Consider the following 18,316-nt stretch of genomic DNA (forward strand, 5'->3'; position numbering starts at 1 on the left):
CTCTGTCACCCAGACTGGAGTGCAGTGGCGGCTCCCAGCCACCGCAGCCTCGACCTGCTGGGCTCCGGCGATCCTTCCGCCTCAGCCTTCCAAGTAGCTGGAACTACAGGCGCGTGCTACCACGCCCAGCTAATTTTTGATTTATTGTAGAGATGAGGTCTCACCAAGTTGCCCAGGCGGGTCTCGAACCCACGGGCTCAGGCAATCCACTCACCTCAGCCTCCCCAAGCAAGGGATTACAGGCTGAGCCACCAAGCCCAGCTTTCCTTTACTTTTTATTCTTACCTTAACTCCAGATAAATTGGACTATATACTTGCCTTTCTCAAAATGTCCTTCTTCCATATCTACATGTCCAAACTCTGTCCATTCTTCAAGGCCTCAAATGCTTTTTCTATTTCCTCTACCCCTTTTTTCAGCCTACCCTAAACATTCACAACACTCTGTTTGTGTCCCTCTTCAGGAACTTACCATGTCTTCCTAGTATTATAGTTTTGCGTGAATCTCGCCTTCCCTACTAACAGGCAGGAACAGTACCCATTACCCTATAAGGCCTTCACACATATCCCTTATCTCACCTGAGTGAGAACTGGATTTCAGCCACCACTGCCCATTCAGACTTCTGTCTAGACACCAGTCCCAAGTGACCGCCAAGCGGTAGCTCCTCCATACCCCTACCCATGTCCATTCTGCACAGTGATGTGGATGGAATATTTTCTTTAAAATTCGAGTATGTAGGCTGGGTGCGGTGGCTCAAGCCTATAATCCCAGCACTTTGGGAGGCCGAGGTGAGAGGATTGTCTGAGTCCCCGGGGTTCGAGATCAGCCTGGGCAACATGGTGAGACCTCGTCTCGACAACAAATAAATTTTAAAAATTAGCCAGGCGTTGTAGCACGCGCCTGTAGTTCCGGCTACTTGGAAGGTTGAGGTGGAAGGATCGCCTGAGTTCAGCAGGTGGAGGCTACGGTAGCCAGGAGCTTGCCACTGCACTCCACCCTAGGCAACAGAGTAAGACTCCAACTCAAAATAATAAAAAAACACTAAAACCCGAGTATGTCACTTCTCTAATTAACACATACATCAATGGCTCCCAATTGCCTTCCTCAGGAGTTCTCAACTTCAGAGTTCCAAACTCCAGATTTCCCACTGGCAGGATCGGATGTGAAACGTCCCAAATAGTTTCTATTAATAAAGTACTAATTTAACAATTTACAAAAGTAGAGCACCTAGAATAGTGTCCAGCACATAGTAAGCATGAAGAGGGAGTTGATGTGCCTTGAGATCTGACCTTTCTTCCACCCTGGGCTCGAAGTGGGGCGTTAAATCAGCCTGCTGGAGAGGCTGAGCCCATGCGCCCCTCGCCACAGTCAAGACCAGGGGAACCCGAGTCTAAGACTGCGCAGGCGCAGAAGAGGCTAGCGTTTCTTCACAGGATCCTCCTGCGGCCTCCGCCAGACGACGAGCCTTTTGTGCCCCGCTTCCTCGTGAGGCCCTCAGACCGTCCAGGAAATGTCTGGGGGCCCGCCTGCTGAGGCCATGGGGCCGACCCTCGCTCCCCGCCCAGGGCCCGACCGAACCTGAAGAGCGGATGCCAGCCGCGGGCTGGGCGCCAGGACAGGAAGGGCGGCCAGGCCTCTCGGGATCAGCCTTCCTCGCCACCGTTCTTACCTCTTTGTCCGCCGCTTCCTCCTCAATACCTAGCAGGGCGTACAGGTCCATCTGTAAGAGCTCCTTGGTCACCGCCATGGTTCCAGCCCTGACTGGATCTGTACTACAACTCCCAAGTGTCTGCGCGTACGTGGGAACTGCCGGCTCCGAGGGGCGCTTTAGCCCCCTGGGAACTGTCGTGCGCTAGGCCGGGTTTGACCGACTCTGAGGGAGACGGGCGGTCGTGAATGAACTACGACTCCCAGCAGCCCCCGCTTCCGCCGCCGCAGCTCTCGGACCGGGGGCGGGCCACGCTTTCGGATTCCGCCCGTAGGTCGCGCAGCCTGACCGCGCGAGTGGGCGTGTGGGTCAGGGCGGGGTTGGGTGAGGGTCCCACTAGTCCTGGACCTGGCCGGCGTGATCTCACCTCTGCCGACCCTGCCGCACTGGGAGCCGCGATGGAGAGCCGGTGCTACGGCTGCGCTGTCAAGTTCACCCTCTTCAAGAAAGAGGCGAGTCTTCTCCCCCCGCGGGCTAGAGGGCCGGGGAGGACGCGGAGTAGAGGGAAAAGCGCGGGACTTGCGGTGCCAAGACTTGGTCTTACGGCCTCTTTCCAGCTGTGTGGTTTTGATGAAGTCATTGAGCCTCGGTTTCCATTTCTGCAAAATGGATCTAACACTCCCTTGCTTTCGGGGCCGATGTCAGGGTCTGCAGAGGTGGTGGAGGTGAGAGTTCCTTATAAACTGTAAAGCGCGCCGTCGTCGTTCTTGGAAAGCTACGCTTTTCTGTTGGCTAAGTGTAGCCTCTGGCTGTTTCCTTCTCTCCACCCTGCTCCTCCGCAGTTTGGTGTACATCACATCGAGCCCATTACTCTCTTTGCTCTGAAGCCTTCTGCATCCTGCAAACTGCCTTCCCCAGGTCTCTTGAGTTAGATTACCACATTTCCTCTGCCCCCAGGGCTCCATGGCAAAGACTCTCTTGTCCTCAGCACATATCTGCCAAGTTCCTTGGTAAACTACAGGCTCCCCCTTCTCAATTATAGCCAGGACAACTGACCAGGAGATGATGAGTTAATGGCACGTAGGGAGTCAGGATCATGTAGCACTTAACCACCTGAATTTTGGAGTCAGCATTCATATTTGACCTCCGCTATCTTATTGACACTGTTACCTTGGTTTGGGCAAGTTATAAAATTCTCTGGCTCCTTCTAAATAGGGATCATAATGATAGGCATAAGGATTAGGTAAAATAATGTTTGTAATGGCCGGGCACAGTGGCTCACGCCTATAATCTCGACACTTTGGAAGGCCGAGGTGAGAGGATTGCCTGAGCCCACCGGTTCAAGACCAGTCTGGACAACTTGGTGAGACCTCATCTCTACAATTAAAAAAAAAAAAAATAGCCAGGCATGGCGGTGCTTGCCTGTAGTTCCAGCTACTCGGAAGGCTGAGGTGGAAGAATCACCTGAGCCCAGCAGGCTGAGGCTGCGGTGGCCGTGAGCATGCCAGTGCACTCCAGCCTGGGCGACAGAGTGAGAATCCAACTCACTCATTATTATTAAATAATAATAATAATGTGTGTAAGTTGTGGGAATTAAATCAGATGATGAATGTTAAGTACTGAGTTTAGTGCCTGGCACACAGTAAGTGCCAAGTAAATGGAGGCTATTGTTATCATCCCAACTTGAGCCAAGCCTCTAGAATAGAGAAGGCATGGGCTCTGCACTCTGATTCTTCTTTGTTGAAGATTCAGTGAACTGAAGCAAGGGGTGTCTATCTGTCTTCCACACTCTTGTGCAGGTGCAGGGAATTGAAGACAGACTAGAAAGCATAGGAATTTTGCATAGAATTTTATTTAGATAAGAGATTGGGGGGTGCTCATCAGAAGCCTAAACCTCGCCATCACACAATATACGTATGTAACAAATCTTCACAAGTACCCACTGATTCTTTAAAAAAAAAAAGAAAAGGTGAGACTGGGCGTGGTGGCTCACACCTGTAATCCTAACACTTTGGAAGGCCAAGATGGGAAGATCACTTGAAGCCAGGAGTTTGAGACCAGCCTGGGCAACCTAGTGAGACCCCCACCTCTGTAAAAAATGAAAAAATTAGCCAGGTGTGGTAGCGCATGCATGTAATCCTAGCTACTCAGAAGGCTGAGGTGGGAAGATTGCTTGAGCCTAGGGAAATTGAAGCTGCAGTGAGCTATAATTGTACCATCACACTCCAGCCTGAGTGACAGAGCCAGACTCTGTCTCAAAAAGAAAAAAAAAGAAAGAACAATAAATAAGGGACTGGAAGCCAAGTAATTGCTTTACCTTCCACTCTATCTCTCCTTAGGCCTTAGGGGCCTCATTCCTCTTCCTCCTCCCAGCAGCTGGTCACAACTTCAATGCCTTTTCTCTGTGTGTGCTTGGAGAGTCCCTGGGAGCAGCCCGCAGGGGTGGGTGAGAGGTGGATCCCCCTGCTTCATGTTTCTTATAGTACGGCTGTAAGAATTGTGGCCGGGCCTTCTGTTCCGGCTGCCTTAACTTCAGTGCAGTAGTGCCTCGGACTGGGAACACCCAACAGAAAGTCTGCAAGCAATGCCACGAGGTCCTGATCAGGTGAGAGGTGGGTTTGGGTGAAAGTTCAGCTGAGCATGGCAGTGGGTGTCTGACCAGTGTGGCTAGAATCAGCCTAGGAAGTGTCCGGGGTGGGGGACACTGACTGGCCAGAATGGCCGGACTTCTGACACTAGATTTCTTCTCTGTAGAGGGTCTGCTCCTGCAAATGCCTCCAGGTGGTCACCACCCCAGAACTATAAGAAGTAAGTGCTGCTGAGTAAAAGACATGGGTATGGGAAAGGACAAGGGGACCATAAGGTAGGACTCTCCTCCTAGCCTGTGGATCAGATGAGCCACAGAGTCGGGAGAATACCCACCTGTCAGGTTCCTGACTGCCATCTTGGACTCATCAAGCAGCTCATCAGTCCCTCCCCAGAAAAGACACTTGGTAGAACTTGCTCTCTCAGCCAGACTCTCTGACTGGTCAGCTGGGTTGGCCTGAAGGGTGACATGAGCGAGGGCACAGAAGATCGCCCATTGGAAGCCTCCCAAGGTGCCTAGAAATGATCTGAATGGGAAACAGTGAGTGGGTGCCTTCACTCCTCCCCTCTGCCTTCTTCAAGAGCCTCTATCTCATATCCTGCCAGGCGTGTGGCAGCTTTGGAAGCCAGACAGAAGCCCAATACTCCCCTGAGCCAGGGACTGACCCAGCAAGATCAGATCATCGCTGAGCGCCTAGCACGACTCCGCCAGGAGAGCATGCCTAGTGAGTGGGGGCAATCACGGAGGCCTAAAAGACACAGTCCAGGGCTTCTGGGACTGAGAGTCCTCTGACCCTTACAGAGCTCCCCCAATGCCAATTGCAGAGTTAATGCCCTCACAGGCAGAGATAGAGACACGGCTGGCTGCACTAAAGGATGAACCCCAGGGTTCCATCCCTTCCACCCAGGAGATGGAGGTACGGCTTGCCGCCTTGCAGGGCAGAGTTCTGCCTTCTCAGACCCCCCAGCCGGTGAGTGCAATGACTTAGGAGGGAAGGGGGTCCCAGGGCCAGGACCTGGCAGAAGCCAAGATCGATGTACTTCGTACTTTGTACTCTATATACTTTGCAAGAGTTGGCAAAGCCTCCCACCCCTTTCTCCTGATCCTCAGGCCTGCTGCCAGGCCAAGGAACCAGGGATAAGCAGTAGGATTGGGTAGGGTGAGAAAGAATGGGCCCTCAGTCCTTTTGGGGACTGCCAGACCTACTTGATTATGTGGGCCCTGAATATGTCCCCTTTCCCTGGGCGTTGAAAACTCCTCAGCATCTACCCCTGACCTAGCCTGCTTCTGAGCTATCCCTGCTCCCCATTGTGGTTTTCTCCTTTGGGCAGGCATATCAGACACCAGACACCAGGACCCAGGCCCAGCAGACACAGGATCTGCTAACACAGCTGACAGCCGAGGTGGCTATTGATGAAAGCTGGAAACAAAGAAGCCCAGGTAACCTCTCCCCTGCCTCCCCTGGGGACCTTCCCCGCCTCTTTCTCCAGATGGGAGAGGTTCTGCTGTCCACTCTCTGGGAGATGAGTATAAATCAGAGAGTGATCAACATTAGAAGAGTTACCATTGATAGAGCGCTTATTCCAAAGGGAGTCATTGTAAGCCTAGTGCATAAGTGTGTGGGCTTTAGAATTAGACCATGATTCTCAGTTCTACCACATATTAGCTGTGTCACCCTGCAGGTTACTTGATCTAAGTCTTACTTTCGTTATCTGTAAAGTGGAGGTATGTGTGGTCAAACTACCTCATGAGGAAGTCATGAGGAATAAATGAGATAATTCAATGAGTGCTTGGGACTATGCCTGGTTCATAGTAAGGGCTCAGTGAACATTCTCTGTGACGATGATGACGACAGTGGTAAGGAAGAAGAAGAAGCTATTTCTTTTTTTTTCTTTTTCTTTTTTTGAGTCGGAGTCTCACTCTGTCACCCAACCACCGCAGCCTCGACCTGCTGGGCTCCGGCAGTCCTTCCACCTCAGCCTTCCAAGTAGCTGGAACTACAGGTGCGCGCTACCACGCCTGGCTAATTTTTTTTTTTTAATTTATTGTAGAGATGAGGTCTCACCAAGTCACCCAGGTGGGTCTCGAACCCACAGGCTTAGGCAATTCACTCACCTTGGCCTCCCAAAGCACGGGATTACAGACTGAGCCACCGAGTCTGGCCAAAGCTATTTCAATTTAATTAAAATTAAATTGCTGGGCAACCCCCTTGGGCCCCCTCCCACTGTGGGAGCTTTTCTGTCTTCTCAATAAATCCTGCTTTCTCAAAAAAAAAATAAATTTTTATTGATGCCAGTCACATTTCAAGTGCTCAGTAGCCACATGGGCTCATGGCTTTGGACAGCATGGATACAGAACATGATATGGAATGTTTCTGTTATCATAGAAAATTCTATTAGAAGGCTTCAGAGCACTGGTTTTCTTTTTTTTTTTTTTTCTTTTGGAGTCTCACTCTGTTGCCTAGGCTGGAGTGCAGTGGCATGCTCACAGCCACCACAGCCTCCAACTGCTAGGCTCAGGTGATCCTTCTGCCTCAGTCTTCCAAGTAGCTAGAACTACGGCATGTGCCACCACGCCCAGCTAATTTTTTGATTTATTGTAGAGATGAGGTCTTGCCAAGTTGCCCAGGCTAGTCTAAAGCCCATGGGCTCAGGCAGTCCTCTCACCTCAGCCTCCCAAAGTGCTGGGATTATAGGTGTGAGCCACTGTGCCCGGCCAGAGAAATATTTTTCAACAAGGGATGATTTTTGTCCCCTGGACCACACACTTCTGGCAATGTCTGAAGACACTTTAGTTGTACTCGGGGTACTACTAGCATCTAGGGGATAGAAGTCAGAGATGCTACTAAACATCCTGTAATGCACAGGGCAGCCCCCTACAACAAAGAATTATCCAGTGCAAAATGCCAGCAGAACTAAGAATGAGAAACTCTAGAGGCACAATCTCATTGAATATCCTCAACAATCGTATAAAGTGTATACTGTTGTTCTTACTTATAAATGAGGAAACTGGGACTTAGTGAGCTTAAGGAACTTGACCAGTCACACAGCTATTAAGTGGCAAAGCTGGGACTTAAACCTAAAGCTGTGATTTGATTTGATTGATGTTTTTAAAGCTGTAATTTTTTTTTTTTTTTTGAGTTGGAGTCTCACTCGGTCGCCCATACTGGAGTGCAGTGGCCGCTTCCGGTCACCACCTCGCCTGCTGGGCTCCGGCGATCCTTCCGCCTCAGCCTTCCGAGTAGCCAGAATTACAGGCATGTGCTACCATGCCCGGCTGATTTTTTGATTTATAGTAGAGATGAGGTCTCACTGCCCAGGCGGGTCTCGAACCTGCGGGCTCAGGCAATCCACTCACCTCAGCCTCTCAAAGTAAAGCTGTAATTTGATTATTTACTTATTTATTTTTTGAGTCTGGATCTTACTCAGTTGCCCAGGATGGAGTGCAGTAGCATGATCACACCTCACTGCAGCCTCAAACTCCTGGGCTTAGGCGATTCTTCCACCTCAGCCTCCCAAGTAGAGCTGGGACTACAGGTGTACGCCACCATGCCCAGATAGATTCTTTTATTTTTTTTGTAGACACGCTGTCTCACTCTGTTGCCTAGGCTGGTCTTAAACTCCTGTGCTCAAACAGTCTCCAGTCTCCCTCTCCAGAAGTGCTGGGATTACAAACGTGAGCCACCACACCCAGCCCAAAGCTGTGATTTTAAACCTCTTGCTCTGACACTCTGAACTGAAGGTGACCTTGTCAGAGCCACACCCACTCTGGTAAAATTCTTCCTGCCCAGTGATACACAGGACCTCAGCTTGCTTCATACCCTCTCTGTGCTATTCCCAGGAGGTGCTAATTCCAGCTCTGAAAGGCAAAGAGACTGGCTGAACCTTGCTCTCCTCATATCCTGATCCTTCGGTACAGTGATCCTCAAACCATGGGACACCCACCCTAAGGGCAGTATATTAAAATATCAGGTGGATGAGGATGGATGTGATTGAAAAAGACATGACTGGCTGAGCGCAGTGGCTCAAACCTGTAATCTCAGCACTTTGAGAGATCAAGGCAAGAGGATTGCCTGAGTCCAAGGGTTCAAGACCAGCCTGGGCAACTTGGTGAGACCTTGTCTTTACAATAAATAAAATAAATAAATAAGCCAGGCATGGTAAGTGCACTCCTGTAGTTCCAGCTACTTGGAAGGCTGAGGTGGAAGAATTGCCTGAGCTCAGCAGGTTGAGGTTGTGGTGGCCCTGAGCGTATCACTGCACTCCAGCCCGGGCAACAGAGTGAGACTCCAACTCAGAAAAAGAAAAAGATATGACTGACATTACTAGTTTTTTACATTTAGAAAAATGGAGGCAATATGGATTTTGTTTGTAATGTAAGCCATAAGTGCTAGTGCTAAGCAAAGAGCTAATGATCTGTGGTTAGAAAAAGGTGTTGAGAAATAGCCTCAGTGGCTTCTGAGGATTAGAATGTCTCTGTCTCCCTGACTGCATTACTCCTTCCAGCTGCCTCTCTCCAGAATGACCTCAACCAGGGTGGCTCAGGGAGCCAGAGCACCAATTCCAAGAGGCAGGCTAGCTGGTCCCTGGAGGAGGAGAAAAGCAGACTGCTGGCTGAGGCTGCAGTCCAGCTGCGGGAAGAGAACACGAGGCAGGAGCAGATCCTGGCCGTTGCCAAGCGACTGGCTGTGCTGCGGGGACAGGACCCAGAGAGAGGTAAAGGCTAGGGAGTAGCTACTCACTCATGTCCAGCGATCAAGGCTTCTCCCGCCCCCAGGCTCTTCCTGCCAAGGCTGAGTCAGTTACTGGGGGTTTCAGTGACCAGAGATCTGTTGAGCCTTGCCCAGAGCCACAAGGAAGGTTCTGGGCAAAGCAGTAGATGAGAAATCAATGGCAGACATCAGGAGCCAAGGGGACCTTTAGTCAGTCCAGGTGCTGAGGCTTCTATTCTTGGTCCCCATCCCCCAGGGCTGCTTCAGTGATAGCCCAGCCCTGCAAGGCTGGAGCAGGGAGGGCCAAGGTCTCATCTGAGTGGCTGAAGAGACTTCTCAGCTCTGAAACAAGTACCCCTGGGAACCAAATCAGTTCTGGGAAGCAAAAGGACAGCCACTCAGGTGAAATCTCTCACCCTCACTCCACCCTCCCTCTGCTGTTTCTGTCTCTTCCTCTTCAAGTGACGCTCCAGGACTATCACCTCCCAGACAGCGATGATGACGAGGACGAGGAGATAGCCATCCAGAGAGTCCTGCAGCAGGTGAGCCCTCACTTACCCACCTGACCACTCCTTATCCTGTCTCTGCCTTATGGTCCTGCCTCCCACCTGGCCCCGTTCACCCTGACTCGTCCCTGGGGCTGAATGGGCATTCACTCTGCAGTCCTGTTCTCATTGAGGCCCTCCTGTCCCTGTGATCCAGACCTGTGCCTTGTCCCTTGAGATGGGAACCATAGGCTACAGGTAAAGGAAGATGAGTTGAGACACTAAGGCCAGGAACTCAGAAATGCTGGGAGAGGGGGTTCTGGAGCAGGGAGTGGTACCTCTTCGCCCTGTCCACAGCTCACTGAAGAAGCTGCCCTGGATGAGGCAAGTGGCTTTAACATCCCTGCAGAGCCAGCTTCCCGACACCAGGCCCAACCCTGCAGGGCAGAGCCTGAGGTAAGAAAAGCCCCAAATACAGACCCCAGGTTGTCCACAGCCTTGCTGCCTGCCTGGCTGACTGTTCCATAGCAGCCTCCCACACCCCATCAGATACCTTGCTTCTTCCATTTCTCTCTGGTCCCTAAAGGCCCCTAGGCCTGAGGCTGAGGAAGAGGAGCTTCCCTGGTGCTGCATCTGCAATGAGGATGCCACCCTGCGCTGTGCTGGCTGTGATGGAGACCTCTTCTGTGCCCGCTGCTTCCGGTGGGTACAAGTAGAATGTTCTGTGGGAGAGTTTGAGGGTTGCCTGGCATCTCTGACCTGCATCCCTTTGTTCTACAGGGAAGGCCATGATGCCTTTGAGCTTAAAGAGCACCAGACATCTGCCTATCGCCCCCCACATACAAGTCAAGAGCATTGAGGAGACCCTGGTCCTCCTGAGAAGGCAGTCCTACAGGCTGGGGCACCTACTTCTGGGCCCAGCCTCAGGGTGTCCTGTAGGAGAGCATGTCTGGCTATACTGATGATGGATACACCCCTTCCTGAGACTTGGTTTCTGCAGAAGGAGGAAAGAGTTTCCATTTGAGGCAATGACTGGAGGAGGCAGAGGGAAGGAGAAGCAGGGGCCCTCCTCCTAGAAGCCCAGACTGGAAGTGAGAGGCATGATGGGGAAAGACAAGACTGAATTTAAAACGGAGCCCTATTACCTGGCTCCAGGGCACAGGGCTCTCCTCTGGCACTGAGTGGATCTAATAAAGTATGTTGATTCATTGGGCCCAGCATCTCTTTATTTTTACGACTCTGTGGACCCCGAGCCTGGGCCCTGTGAGATGGCAAGAACAAAGTGGGCTGTAAATGCAGTCCTGTGGAATGAGGGAAAAGGTTGAGCCATCCTCTAAGCTTCTCCAGACAGGAAGCATCCCACCCATTCTGGTGGCCTCATACGAAATAATTATAAATATTCACTGAACTAAACTGTGCTTCCAGCTCTGAGCAGCCAGCCTCATTATTAAACCTCACCATCTTGGATTTCTCATCCTCTCTACTACTTAAGCAATGCATGCAGGAACAATGCGTACAGATCCCACTTCCTGCCTTACAAAGAACCTCCTTTCCTAGTGCTCCTGTCCCAACCTGCCTGCCAGTTAGACCCAGTGTCCATCTTCCAGCAACTCCCTCTGACCTGACTTCTAGCCTCTCAGCCTGTACTCTTTAGCCTCTGCAGAGCCTCTGCTTGTTCTCTTCCTACCTCTGACTGGAAACAACTTAAGGAACTTGAGTCCTGGCCAGGCTCGGTGGTTCAGCCTGTAATCCCAGCACTTTGGGAAGTTGAGGCCCAAACTCAGGATTGCCCGAGCCTGCGTATTTGAGATCAGCTTGGGAAACTTGGCGAGATCTCGTTTCTACAACAAGTAAGAATTTAGCTGGGTGCAGCAGTGTGCACCTGTAGTTCTGGCTACTTGGAAGGCTGAGGCGGAAGGATTGCTAGAGCCCAGCAGGTCGGCGCTGGGGTGGCCATGAGCGTGCCACTGCACTCCAGCCTGAGCAAAGCAGTGAGACTCCAACTCAAAAAAAAAGAGTCCTGCCTCACGCAGTGGCTCATGCCATAATCCCAACTTTGGGAGGCCAAGGCAAAAGGATTGCCTGAGTCCAGGGGTTCAAGACTAGCCTGGGCAACTTGGCAAGACCTCATCTCCACAATAAATCCAAAAATTCACCAAATGTGTTGCGCGCCTGAGGTTCCAGCTACTTGGAAGGCTGAGGCAGAAGGGTTGCCTGAGCCCAGCAGGTCAAGGCTGTGGTGGCTATGAGTGTACCACTGCACTCCAGCCTGGGTTACAGAGTGAAACTCCAACTCAAAAAAAAAAAAAAAAGAGTCCTTAGCCTGAGGCTTCCCTTCTCTGATGCCCCCAGATCCAGCTAGGTTCTTCCTGTTATATCTCCTCTGGGATTCAAACTAGTCTTTGCCACTGGGGCCTCTCTTGTTGGTCATGCCAGGATACTCTATGTCTTATCCAGATGCCCTCTACTTGATCTCTGAGTCTTGCTAGATTGTCATCTCTTTGAAGCAGAGCTGTGGCCTTCATGTTTGAATTATCAAGGCCTGTTTGGGTGGGTGGATGGATAGATGGATGAAGTGTGGATACAGCCTAGTGACATAGGATGTTAGCCTTCCCACGTATCATGTCATCCTCTCCCTTCCCCTTTCCCTCAGTACAGATATACTCCACGTTCCATTTGGCTGGTACTCATAAATGTTTTATCCACTGGGCTGCCAAGGAAAGCATTGGACAATAGCTGTGATTGGCTCCCAGAGTACCCAGCTAACAGAAACTAGCTGTGACTGCACATATACAAGGGTTGTACAAATGTCTCTCTTTGTCCTCTGTGTCTGTGTCTCAAGGAGTTTTCTTCTCAGCTAGGATGGAGAGGTTCAGGGCAGCCTGGCAGTGCTGAGGCTGCTGAGGAGAGTCTCTCAGGCTTATTTCTGAGGCCGACTGAGTCTCCGGAGTTTCTTGAGTTGACTGAGCAGCTCAGAGATAAAAGGCTGAGGGAGAAACAGAAATGGGATCAAGGAATGAGGTCGTATCCACCCACCACACTGCCATCTCTAATCTCCCTCTGACCCTATCCCCAGAGCCGGGGAAAGAAGAAGGACCCAGGGCCAAAGTTTCCCTTCAAATACTCCACTTCACTAGCTGCCTGCCCCTCTGAGCCTCTTCTTACCCCAGGACCAGAAAAACATCCCTTACCTCTGTGGGGCGGGAGCAATTTCGAAGAATGACCTAGGTAGGAGAGAGCAGAGAGTGGGCCCCAAGCCACAGCACTTTCCCACAAGCCCCCAGTCAGTCTCCTAAGAATTCTCCCCTCTGGATTGGTTCTCTCCACTCTGCCCAAGTAGGCAAAGCCTGGGGTCCTGGGTTCCCTTTGTTCCAGGGTCAACTTCCAGCCTGCAGCCCTCAGACCTAGGGCTCAACCCCCCCATCCTACCTCCAGCTGAGTCTTCTGCTCCTCTGTGGATAGTTCCATGAGAGCCTCCAGGTCAATCTCAGGCTCCGAAGTGTCTGGTTGACCCTATTTGGGAATTGCATGAGGCTCAGAGGGACTTGACCAGCTGGTGCCATCAGGGACTCCACTCACCCCCCTCCAATTTCCTATGTCCAGACTTTCTCCTCACCTAACTCAAAACACACATTCAGTGTCCCATTCAACAAACGTTTACTAAACACCTATATTCTACCTGAAGCAGTACTAGAGTTATTTAAAGTGTGTCCATGTTTAATGTCAAAAAATGATATAGACTAGGCTCAGTGGCTCACTCCTGTAATCCTAACACTTTAGGAGGCCAAGGTGGGAGAGTTGCTTGAGCCTAGGAGTTCTGGACCAGCCTAGGCAACACAGCGAGACCCTGTCTCTATAAGAAATTTAAAAAGCAAGGCGTGGTGCTGCACACCTGTAGTCTAGCTACTAGGAAGGCTAAGGCGGAAGGATCACCTGAGCCCAGGTGGTCGAAGTTGCAGTGAGCCGCAATCGTGCCTCTGCACTGCAGCCTTGGACAGAGTGAAACCCAACCCCCCCAAAATTATATACATCATTGGTAAGAATGTAAAATGGTGCAGCTGATTTGGAAAACCATTTGATAGTTCCATAAAATGTTAATAGAGTTATCTTCTGACACAGCACACTCCTAGGTCTATTCCCAAGAGAAAACAATTGAGCCAACTCACTCGAGGAAAAAATAAAAAAACAAGTCCACACAAAAACATGAGCATGAATGTTCATAGCAGCAATATTCATGATAGCCACAAAGTGAAAACAACCCAAGTTTCCATTCAGCTGATGAATGAATAAGTAAAATGTGGTATAATCATACAATATTATTTGACAATAAAGAGGAACAAAGTACCAATTTATCTTACAACATGGATTAATCTTGAAAGCATGTCATAAAAGGCCACAGTTATAAAAGGCCACATACAGCCAGGCTCGGTGGCTCAGCCTGTAATCCTGTGCTTTGGGAGGCTGAGGTGGGTGGATTGCCTGAGCCCGCGGGTTCGAGACCCGCCTGGGAAACTTGGTGAGACCTCATCTCTACAATAAATCAAAAATTAGCCGGGCATGGTAGTGTGCACCTCTAGTTCCAGCTACTCGGAAGGCTGAGGCAGAAGGATCGCCGGAGCCCAGCAGGTCGAGGCTGCGGTGGCTGGGAGCAGCCTCTGCACTCCAGTCTGGGCAAGAGAGTGAGACTCCAACTCAAAAACTAAATAAATAAATAAATAATCGGCCAGGTTCAGTGGCTCAGCCTGTAATCCCAGCACTTTGGAAGGCTGAGGCGAGTGGATTGTCTAAGACTGTGGGTTCGAGACCAGCCCGGGTAACTTGGCAAGACCTCATCTCTACCATAAATAAATAAAAATTAGTCAGGCATGGTAGCATGTGCCTGTAGTTCTGCCTACTTGGAAGGCTGAGGCGAAGGATCGCCAGAGCCCAGCAGGTGGCAATGAGTGTGCTACCGCACCCCAGCCTGGGCGATAGAGTGGGACTCCAACTCAAATAAATAAATAAATAAAAATTAAAAATAAATAAATAAGTAAAAATAAAAAGCTGATTGAAAGGCTATATACTGTATGATTCCACCTATGTGACCTTCTGGAAAAGGCAAAACTATGGGGACAGTAAAAAGATCAGTGGTTTCCAGGGGTTGAGGGGAGGAAGAATGAATAGATGGAGTACAGAGGATTTTTAGGGCAGTGAAATGATTCTGAATGATACTATAATAGTGGCTACATGTCATTATACATCTGTTCAAACCCATTGAACACACAACACCAAGAGTGAACTCCAATGTAAACTATGGACTTTGGGTGACAATGATGTGTCAGTGTAGGTTCATTGATTATGACAAATATACCACTCTGCGGCTGGATGCTGATGGGGGGAGGTCTTGTATGTGTGGGGATAGGAGGTATATGTGAAATCTCTGTACCGTATGCTCAGTTTTGCCGTGAACCTAAATTACAATAAAAATAAAATCTACTTTACTTTAAAAATAAAGTCTAGTCTGGTGCAGTGCTCAGCCTGTAATCCCAGCACTCTGGGAGGCCAAGGTGAGAGGATTGCCTGAACCCAGGGGTTCGAGACCAGTCTGGGCAACTTGGTGAGACCTTGTCTCTACAATAAATCACAAAAACTAGCCGGGTGTGGTGGCATGCATCTGTAGTTCCCCCTACTTGGAAGCCTGAGGCAGAAGGATCACCTAAGCCCAGCAGGTCGAGGCTGTGGTGGCTGTGAACATGACACTGCACTCCAGCCTGGGTGACAGAGTGAGACTCCAACTCAAAAAAAAAAAATTTAAATTAAGTCTATTTTTTAAAAAAGACATGAGCTCAAAATGTAAGAAAAATGATTTTTTACTGCTTCATTAAGGACTTTCTTAAGTGAAAATGATGTAATGATGAGGAACAAAACACAACTACTAGGACAGTTTAGTGTCACTGTTTTGACTCTTGCTAAGGGCTGCCATTGTTTTTCCATTATCAATGCAAATGTCAATGAGGTAAAAAATGCCAACAGAGTCTTAGTATTATTATGAAAATAATCATGGAACCCCTGAAAGAGTCTTGGAAATCCTTATGGATCACCAGACCACACTTCAAGAATTGCTACCTTATCCTTTTGTCGGTGGGTTCTTTCATTGTTTTTCTTCCTGATTTAAAAAGTGTTTCTTTTTAAATTATTGAATTTAAGAAGATTCCACATATGATGGAAATATCTTCTGTTTTGAAGGGTCACAAAGATGAGGAAATAGCTCTATGTGTTTATATAGTTGATTCTTTTTTTTTTTGTTAGTCTCACTCTGTTGCCCAGGCTGGAGAGCAGTAGCACACTCATGACCACCTCAGCCTCAACCTGCTGGGCTCAGGCAATCTTTCCGCCTCAGCTTTCTAAGTAGACGGAACTACAGGCACATGCTATCATGCCCAGTTAATTTTTTTAAAATTTATTGTAGAGACGAGGTCTCACAAAGTTGCCCGGACTGGTCTTGAACCCACGGGCTCAGGCAATTCACTCAACTTGGCCTCCCAAAGTGCTGGGATCACAGGCTGAGCCACTGAGCCCAGCCTGTTTCTTTCTTTAACAAAATCAACTTTATTGAAGAATAATTGACATAGAGTAAAATTTGCACTTTTGAAACATATATTTCGAGGTACTTTGCCATATATAACCACCACCCCCTCATAAGGAACATTTCTATCATCCAAAATGTTCCTCAAATAGCACCTACCTTTTTTGTTTTGTTGTTGTTGTTGTTGTTTTGAGTTGGAGTCTCACTCCATCTCCCAGGCTGGAGTGCAGTGGCACGTTCACGGCCACCACTGCCTCGACCTGCTGGGCTCAGGTGATTCTTCCACCTCAGCCTTCCAAGTAGCCAGAACTACAGGCACGTGCTACCATGCCCAGCTAATTTTTTTGATATATTGTAGAGACAAGGTGCACGCCTGTAGTTACAGCTACTTGGAAGGCTGAGGTGGAAGGATCGCCGGAGCCCAGTTGATCAACGCTGGGGTGGCCATGAGTGTGCTTCTGCACTCCAGCCTGGACGACGGAGTGAGACTCCAACTCAAAAAAAACCAAAAAAACAAAAAAGAAAAGAAAGAGAGAAAGAGCAAAAAGAAAAATAAACCTCAATACCCTCTCACGTCTCCTACTGCCAATGGATAACCACTGTTAACAATTTTGGTCCTTCCATACCTTTTTACAAATAAATAGTGCCTAAGTTAGCCCTTTCACCTTAAGATCTCGACTTTCCCTTTGCTTCCTTGATCTGTAGCTCATCTTACTCAGCATTCATTTATGTAATGGCTATTTATTGAGTGCATGCTATACACCAAGCATTGTGATGAGTACTGGGGCCTTATAGCAAGGTAGACATGATTCTGCCCTTGAAACATATATAGTTTTCTGACAGATACAGACAAATGAAACAGCAGTTGCAATATAGAGTGATAAGCACCCTGATAAGATACTATGGGAGCTCATGGGAGACTTAATCAAGCCTGGGGTTCAGGAAGGCTTCCTAAAGGAAATGACTTCCAATCGGAGACCTGAAGGCTGAGCAAGAATTAGTCAGATTTTTGTGCTTCTGGTCATGATGGAGTAACAGAAACCAGATTTATCCTCACAACATAAATAACTAGAAAACTAGACAAAATATATGAAAAATGTTTTCAGGCATTAGATAACAGGTAACTCAGGAGTGTAATCACAGAGAAAAGGGAAACAAAAGAAGTAAATTCTATATGTCCCATATTTCTTCCTGGAGGAAACTTCCAGATATAGAGCAAAGAGATACCAAGCAGGTGGTCTTCCTAAGTTGTTGTGACAGAGTTCAGAGAGGATGAGGTGGCTGGAAGTTGCTGGACAAAGTTCTGGAGAGGAGGGAGTTATGCAGAGAGAGACCTCCAGAAACCTGCATAAGATTCTCTTTCTCTTTGTTGAACACCAAGACACACATTCACAAAGTCAAACTTCACAAGACCAACCAAGTACCACGAGGCAGTGAAGACCCAGAGTTGAACAGTTATGAGAACTTACACAGGACTTGAAAACAAATTGAGTTCTAACCAACCAGAGTGGAGTTATTGTTGGTCATGTACAGACCTCAAAAGGATCGTGCTTTACTAGAGGGGTAAGTTATTCTGTAGACTAAAGGCTACTCTGGACTAACCCTAAGTCAAACCAGACTCAGACAGAGCAATCTGAACCAAAAGTAACTTAACCACCAACTAAAACAAAGTCAAACACTCTTTAAAGGAATGAAAAAACAAAACAAAATAGTTACTCAACATAAAATTCACAGCATCCAGTTTCCAATTTAAAAAAATTACTAGTCATGCCAAGAAGCAGGAAAATGTGATCCATAACCAAGAGAAAAATCATTCAGTAAAAGCAGACCAAGTTCCTTCTGCCCCACAATTTACTTTGCTATTTCTCCCTCTGATGAAAAAAAATTTTTAAAAATCCAGAAACAGCTGGGCTCGGTGCCTCAGTTTGTAATCCCATGCCTTGGGAGGCTGAGGTGAGTGGATTGCTTGAGCCCGCGGGTTCGAGACCTGCCTGGGCATCCAGAAACAGAGATGATAGAAGTAGCAGACAAGGAAAACAAGAACATAGTAATGGGAGAGAAATGGAAGATAAAAGAAGGGACTAAATGGAGCATCCAGAGAAGAAAAATACAATTTTTTTTTTTTGAGTTGGAGTCTCACTCCCTCTCCCACACTGGAGTGCAATGGTGGCTCCCGGCCACCACAGCCTCGTCCTGCTGGGCTCCGGCGATCCTTCCATCTCAGCCTTCCCGAGTAGCCAGATCTACAGGCGCGCGCTACCATGCCCGGCTAATTTTTTGATTTATTGTAGGTATGAGGTCTTGCCAAGTTGCCCAGGCAGG

General features: G+C 48.8%; 3 protein-coding genes across 5 annotated transcripts in view; 1 reads left to right on the forward strand and 2 right to left on the reverse strand.

Moving 5' to 3' along the window:
- The window catches only part of DNAJC17 (DnaJ heat shock protein family (Hsp40) member C17), a 36,156-nt gene extending 34,372 nt beyond the window's left edge, over positions 1-1,784 (reverse strand). The window contains exon 1 of the mRNA XM_008072728.1: positions 1,668-1,784. Within this exon, the coding sequence (XP_008070919.1) occupies positions 1,668-1,745 (78 nt within the window). The 5' untranslated portion in view covers positions 1,746-1,784. The remainder of the gene's footprint in view (positions 1-1,667) is intronic.
- A 63-nt stretch (positions 1,785-1,847) lies between these two features.
- On the forward strand, positions 1,848-10,642 carry ZFYVE19 (zinc finger FYVE-type containing 19). 3 transcript variants are annotated; one of them, XM_021706279.1, is made up of 11 exons: positions 1,848-2,158; positions 4,130-4,251; positions 4,401-4,454; positions 4,839-4,957; positions 5,058-5,203; positions 5,565-5,673; positions 8,739-8,948; positions 9,407-9,486; positions 9,787-9,914; positions 10,024-10,131; positions 10,210-10,642. In XM_021706279.1, exons 1-11 carry the CDS (start codon positions 1,895-1,897, stop codon positions 10,286-10,288), a joined length of 1,419 nt encoding a protein of 472 aa, XP_021561954.1. In that variant the 5' UTR covers positions 1,848-1,894; the 3' UTR covers positions 10,289-10,642. The 3 variants fall into 3 exon arrangements, with proteins under 3 accessions (XP_021561954.1, XP_008070917.2, XP_021561955.1); XM_008072726.2 differs by having other exon boundaries at positions 9,787-9,885; positions 10,016-10,131; XM_021706280.1 differs by lacking the exon at positions 8,739-8,948.
- Positions 10,643-12,108: 1,466 nt separating this feature from the next.
- Positions 12,109-18,316, reverse strand: part of PPP1R14D (protein phosphatase 1 regulatory inhibitor subunit 14D) — a 14,341-nt gene continuing 8,133 nt past the window's right edge. The window contains exons 2-4 of the mRNA XM_008072729.1: positions 12,859-12,942; positions 12,621-12,653; positions 12,109-12,415 (exon numbers count right to left, since the gene is read on the reverse strand). Coding sequence (XP_008070920.1) covers positions 12,350-12,415; positions 12,621-12,653; positions 12,859-12,942 — 183 coding nt within the window. The 3' untranslated portion in view covers positions 12,109-12,349. The remainder of the gene's footprint in view (positions 12,416-12,620; positions 12,654-12,858; positions 12,943-18,316) is intronic.

Source organism: Carlito syrichta, unplaced genomic scaffold (assembly GCF_000164805.1).
Source record: "Carlito syrichta isolate Samal-C Ts95f unplaced genomic scaffold, Tarsius_syrichta-2.0.1 Scaffold315401, whole genome shotgun sequence".
Taxonomy (NCBI): Eukaryota; Metazoa; Chordata; class Mammalia; order Primates; family Tarsiidae; genus Carlito; species Carlito syrichta.

What these genes read in the sequence shown, in the direction of transcription:
- ZFYVE19 (XM_021706279.1), top strand. Translation starts at nt 1,895, where the DNA reads ATGAACTACGACTCCCAGCAGCCCCCGCTTCCGCCGCCGCAGCTCTCG. An exon ending in CCACCCCAGAACTATAAGAA is followed by an intron (nt 4,455 to 4,838) that starts GTAAGTGCTGCT and finishes ATATCCTGCCAG; the next exon opens with GCGTGTGGCAGCTTTGGAAG. An exon ending in CCGCCAGGAGAGCATGCCTA is followed by an intron (nt 4,958 to 5,057) that starts GTGAGTGGGGGC and finishes TGCCAATTGCAG; the next exon opens with AGTTAATGCCCTCACAGGCA.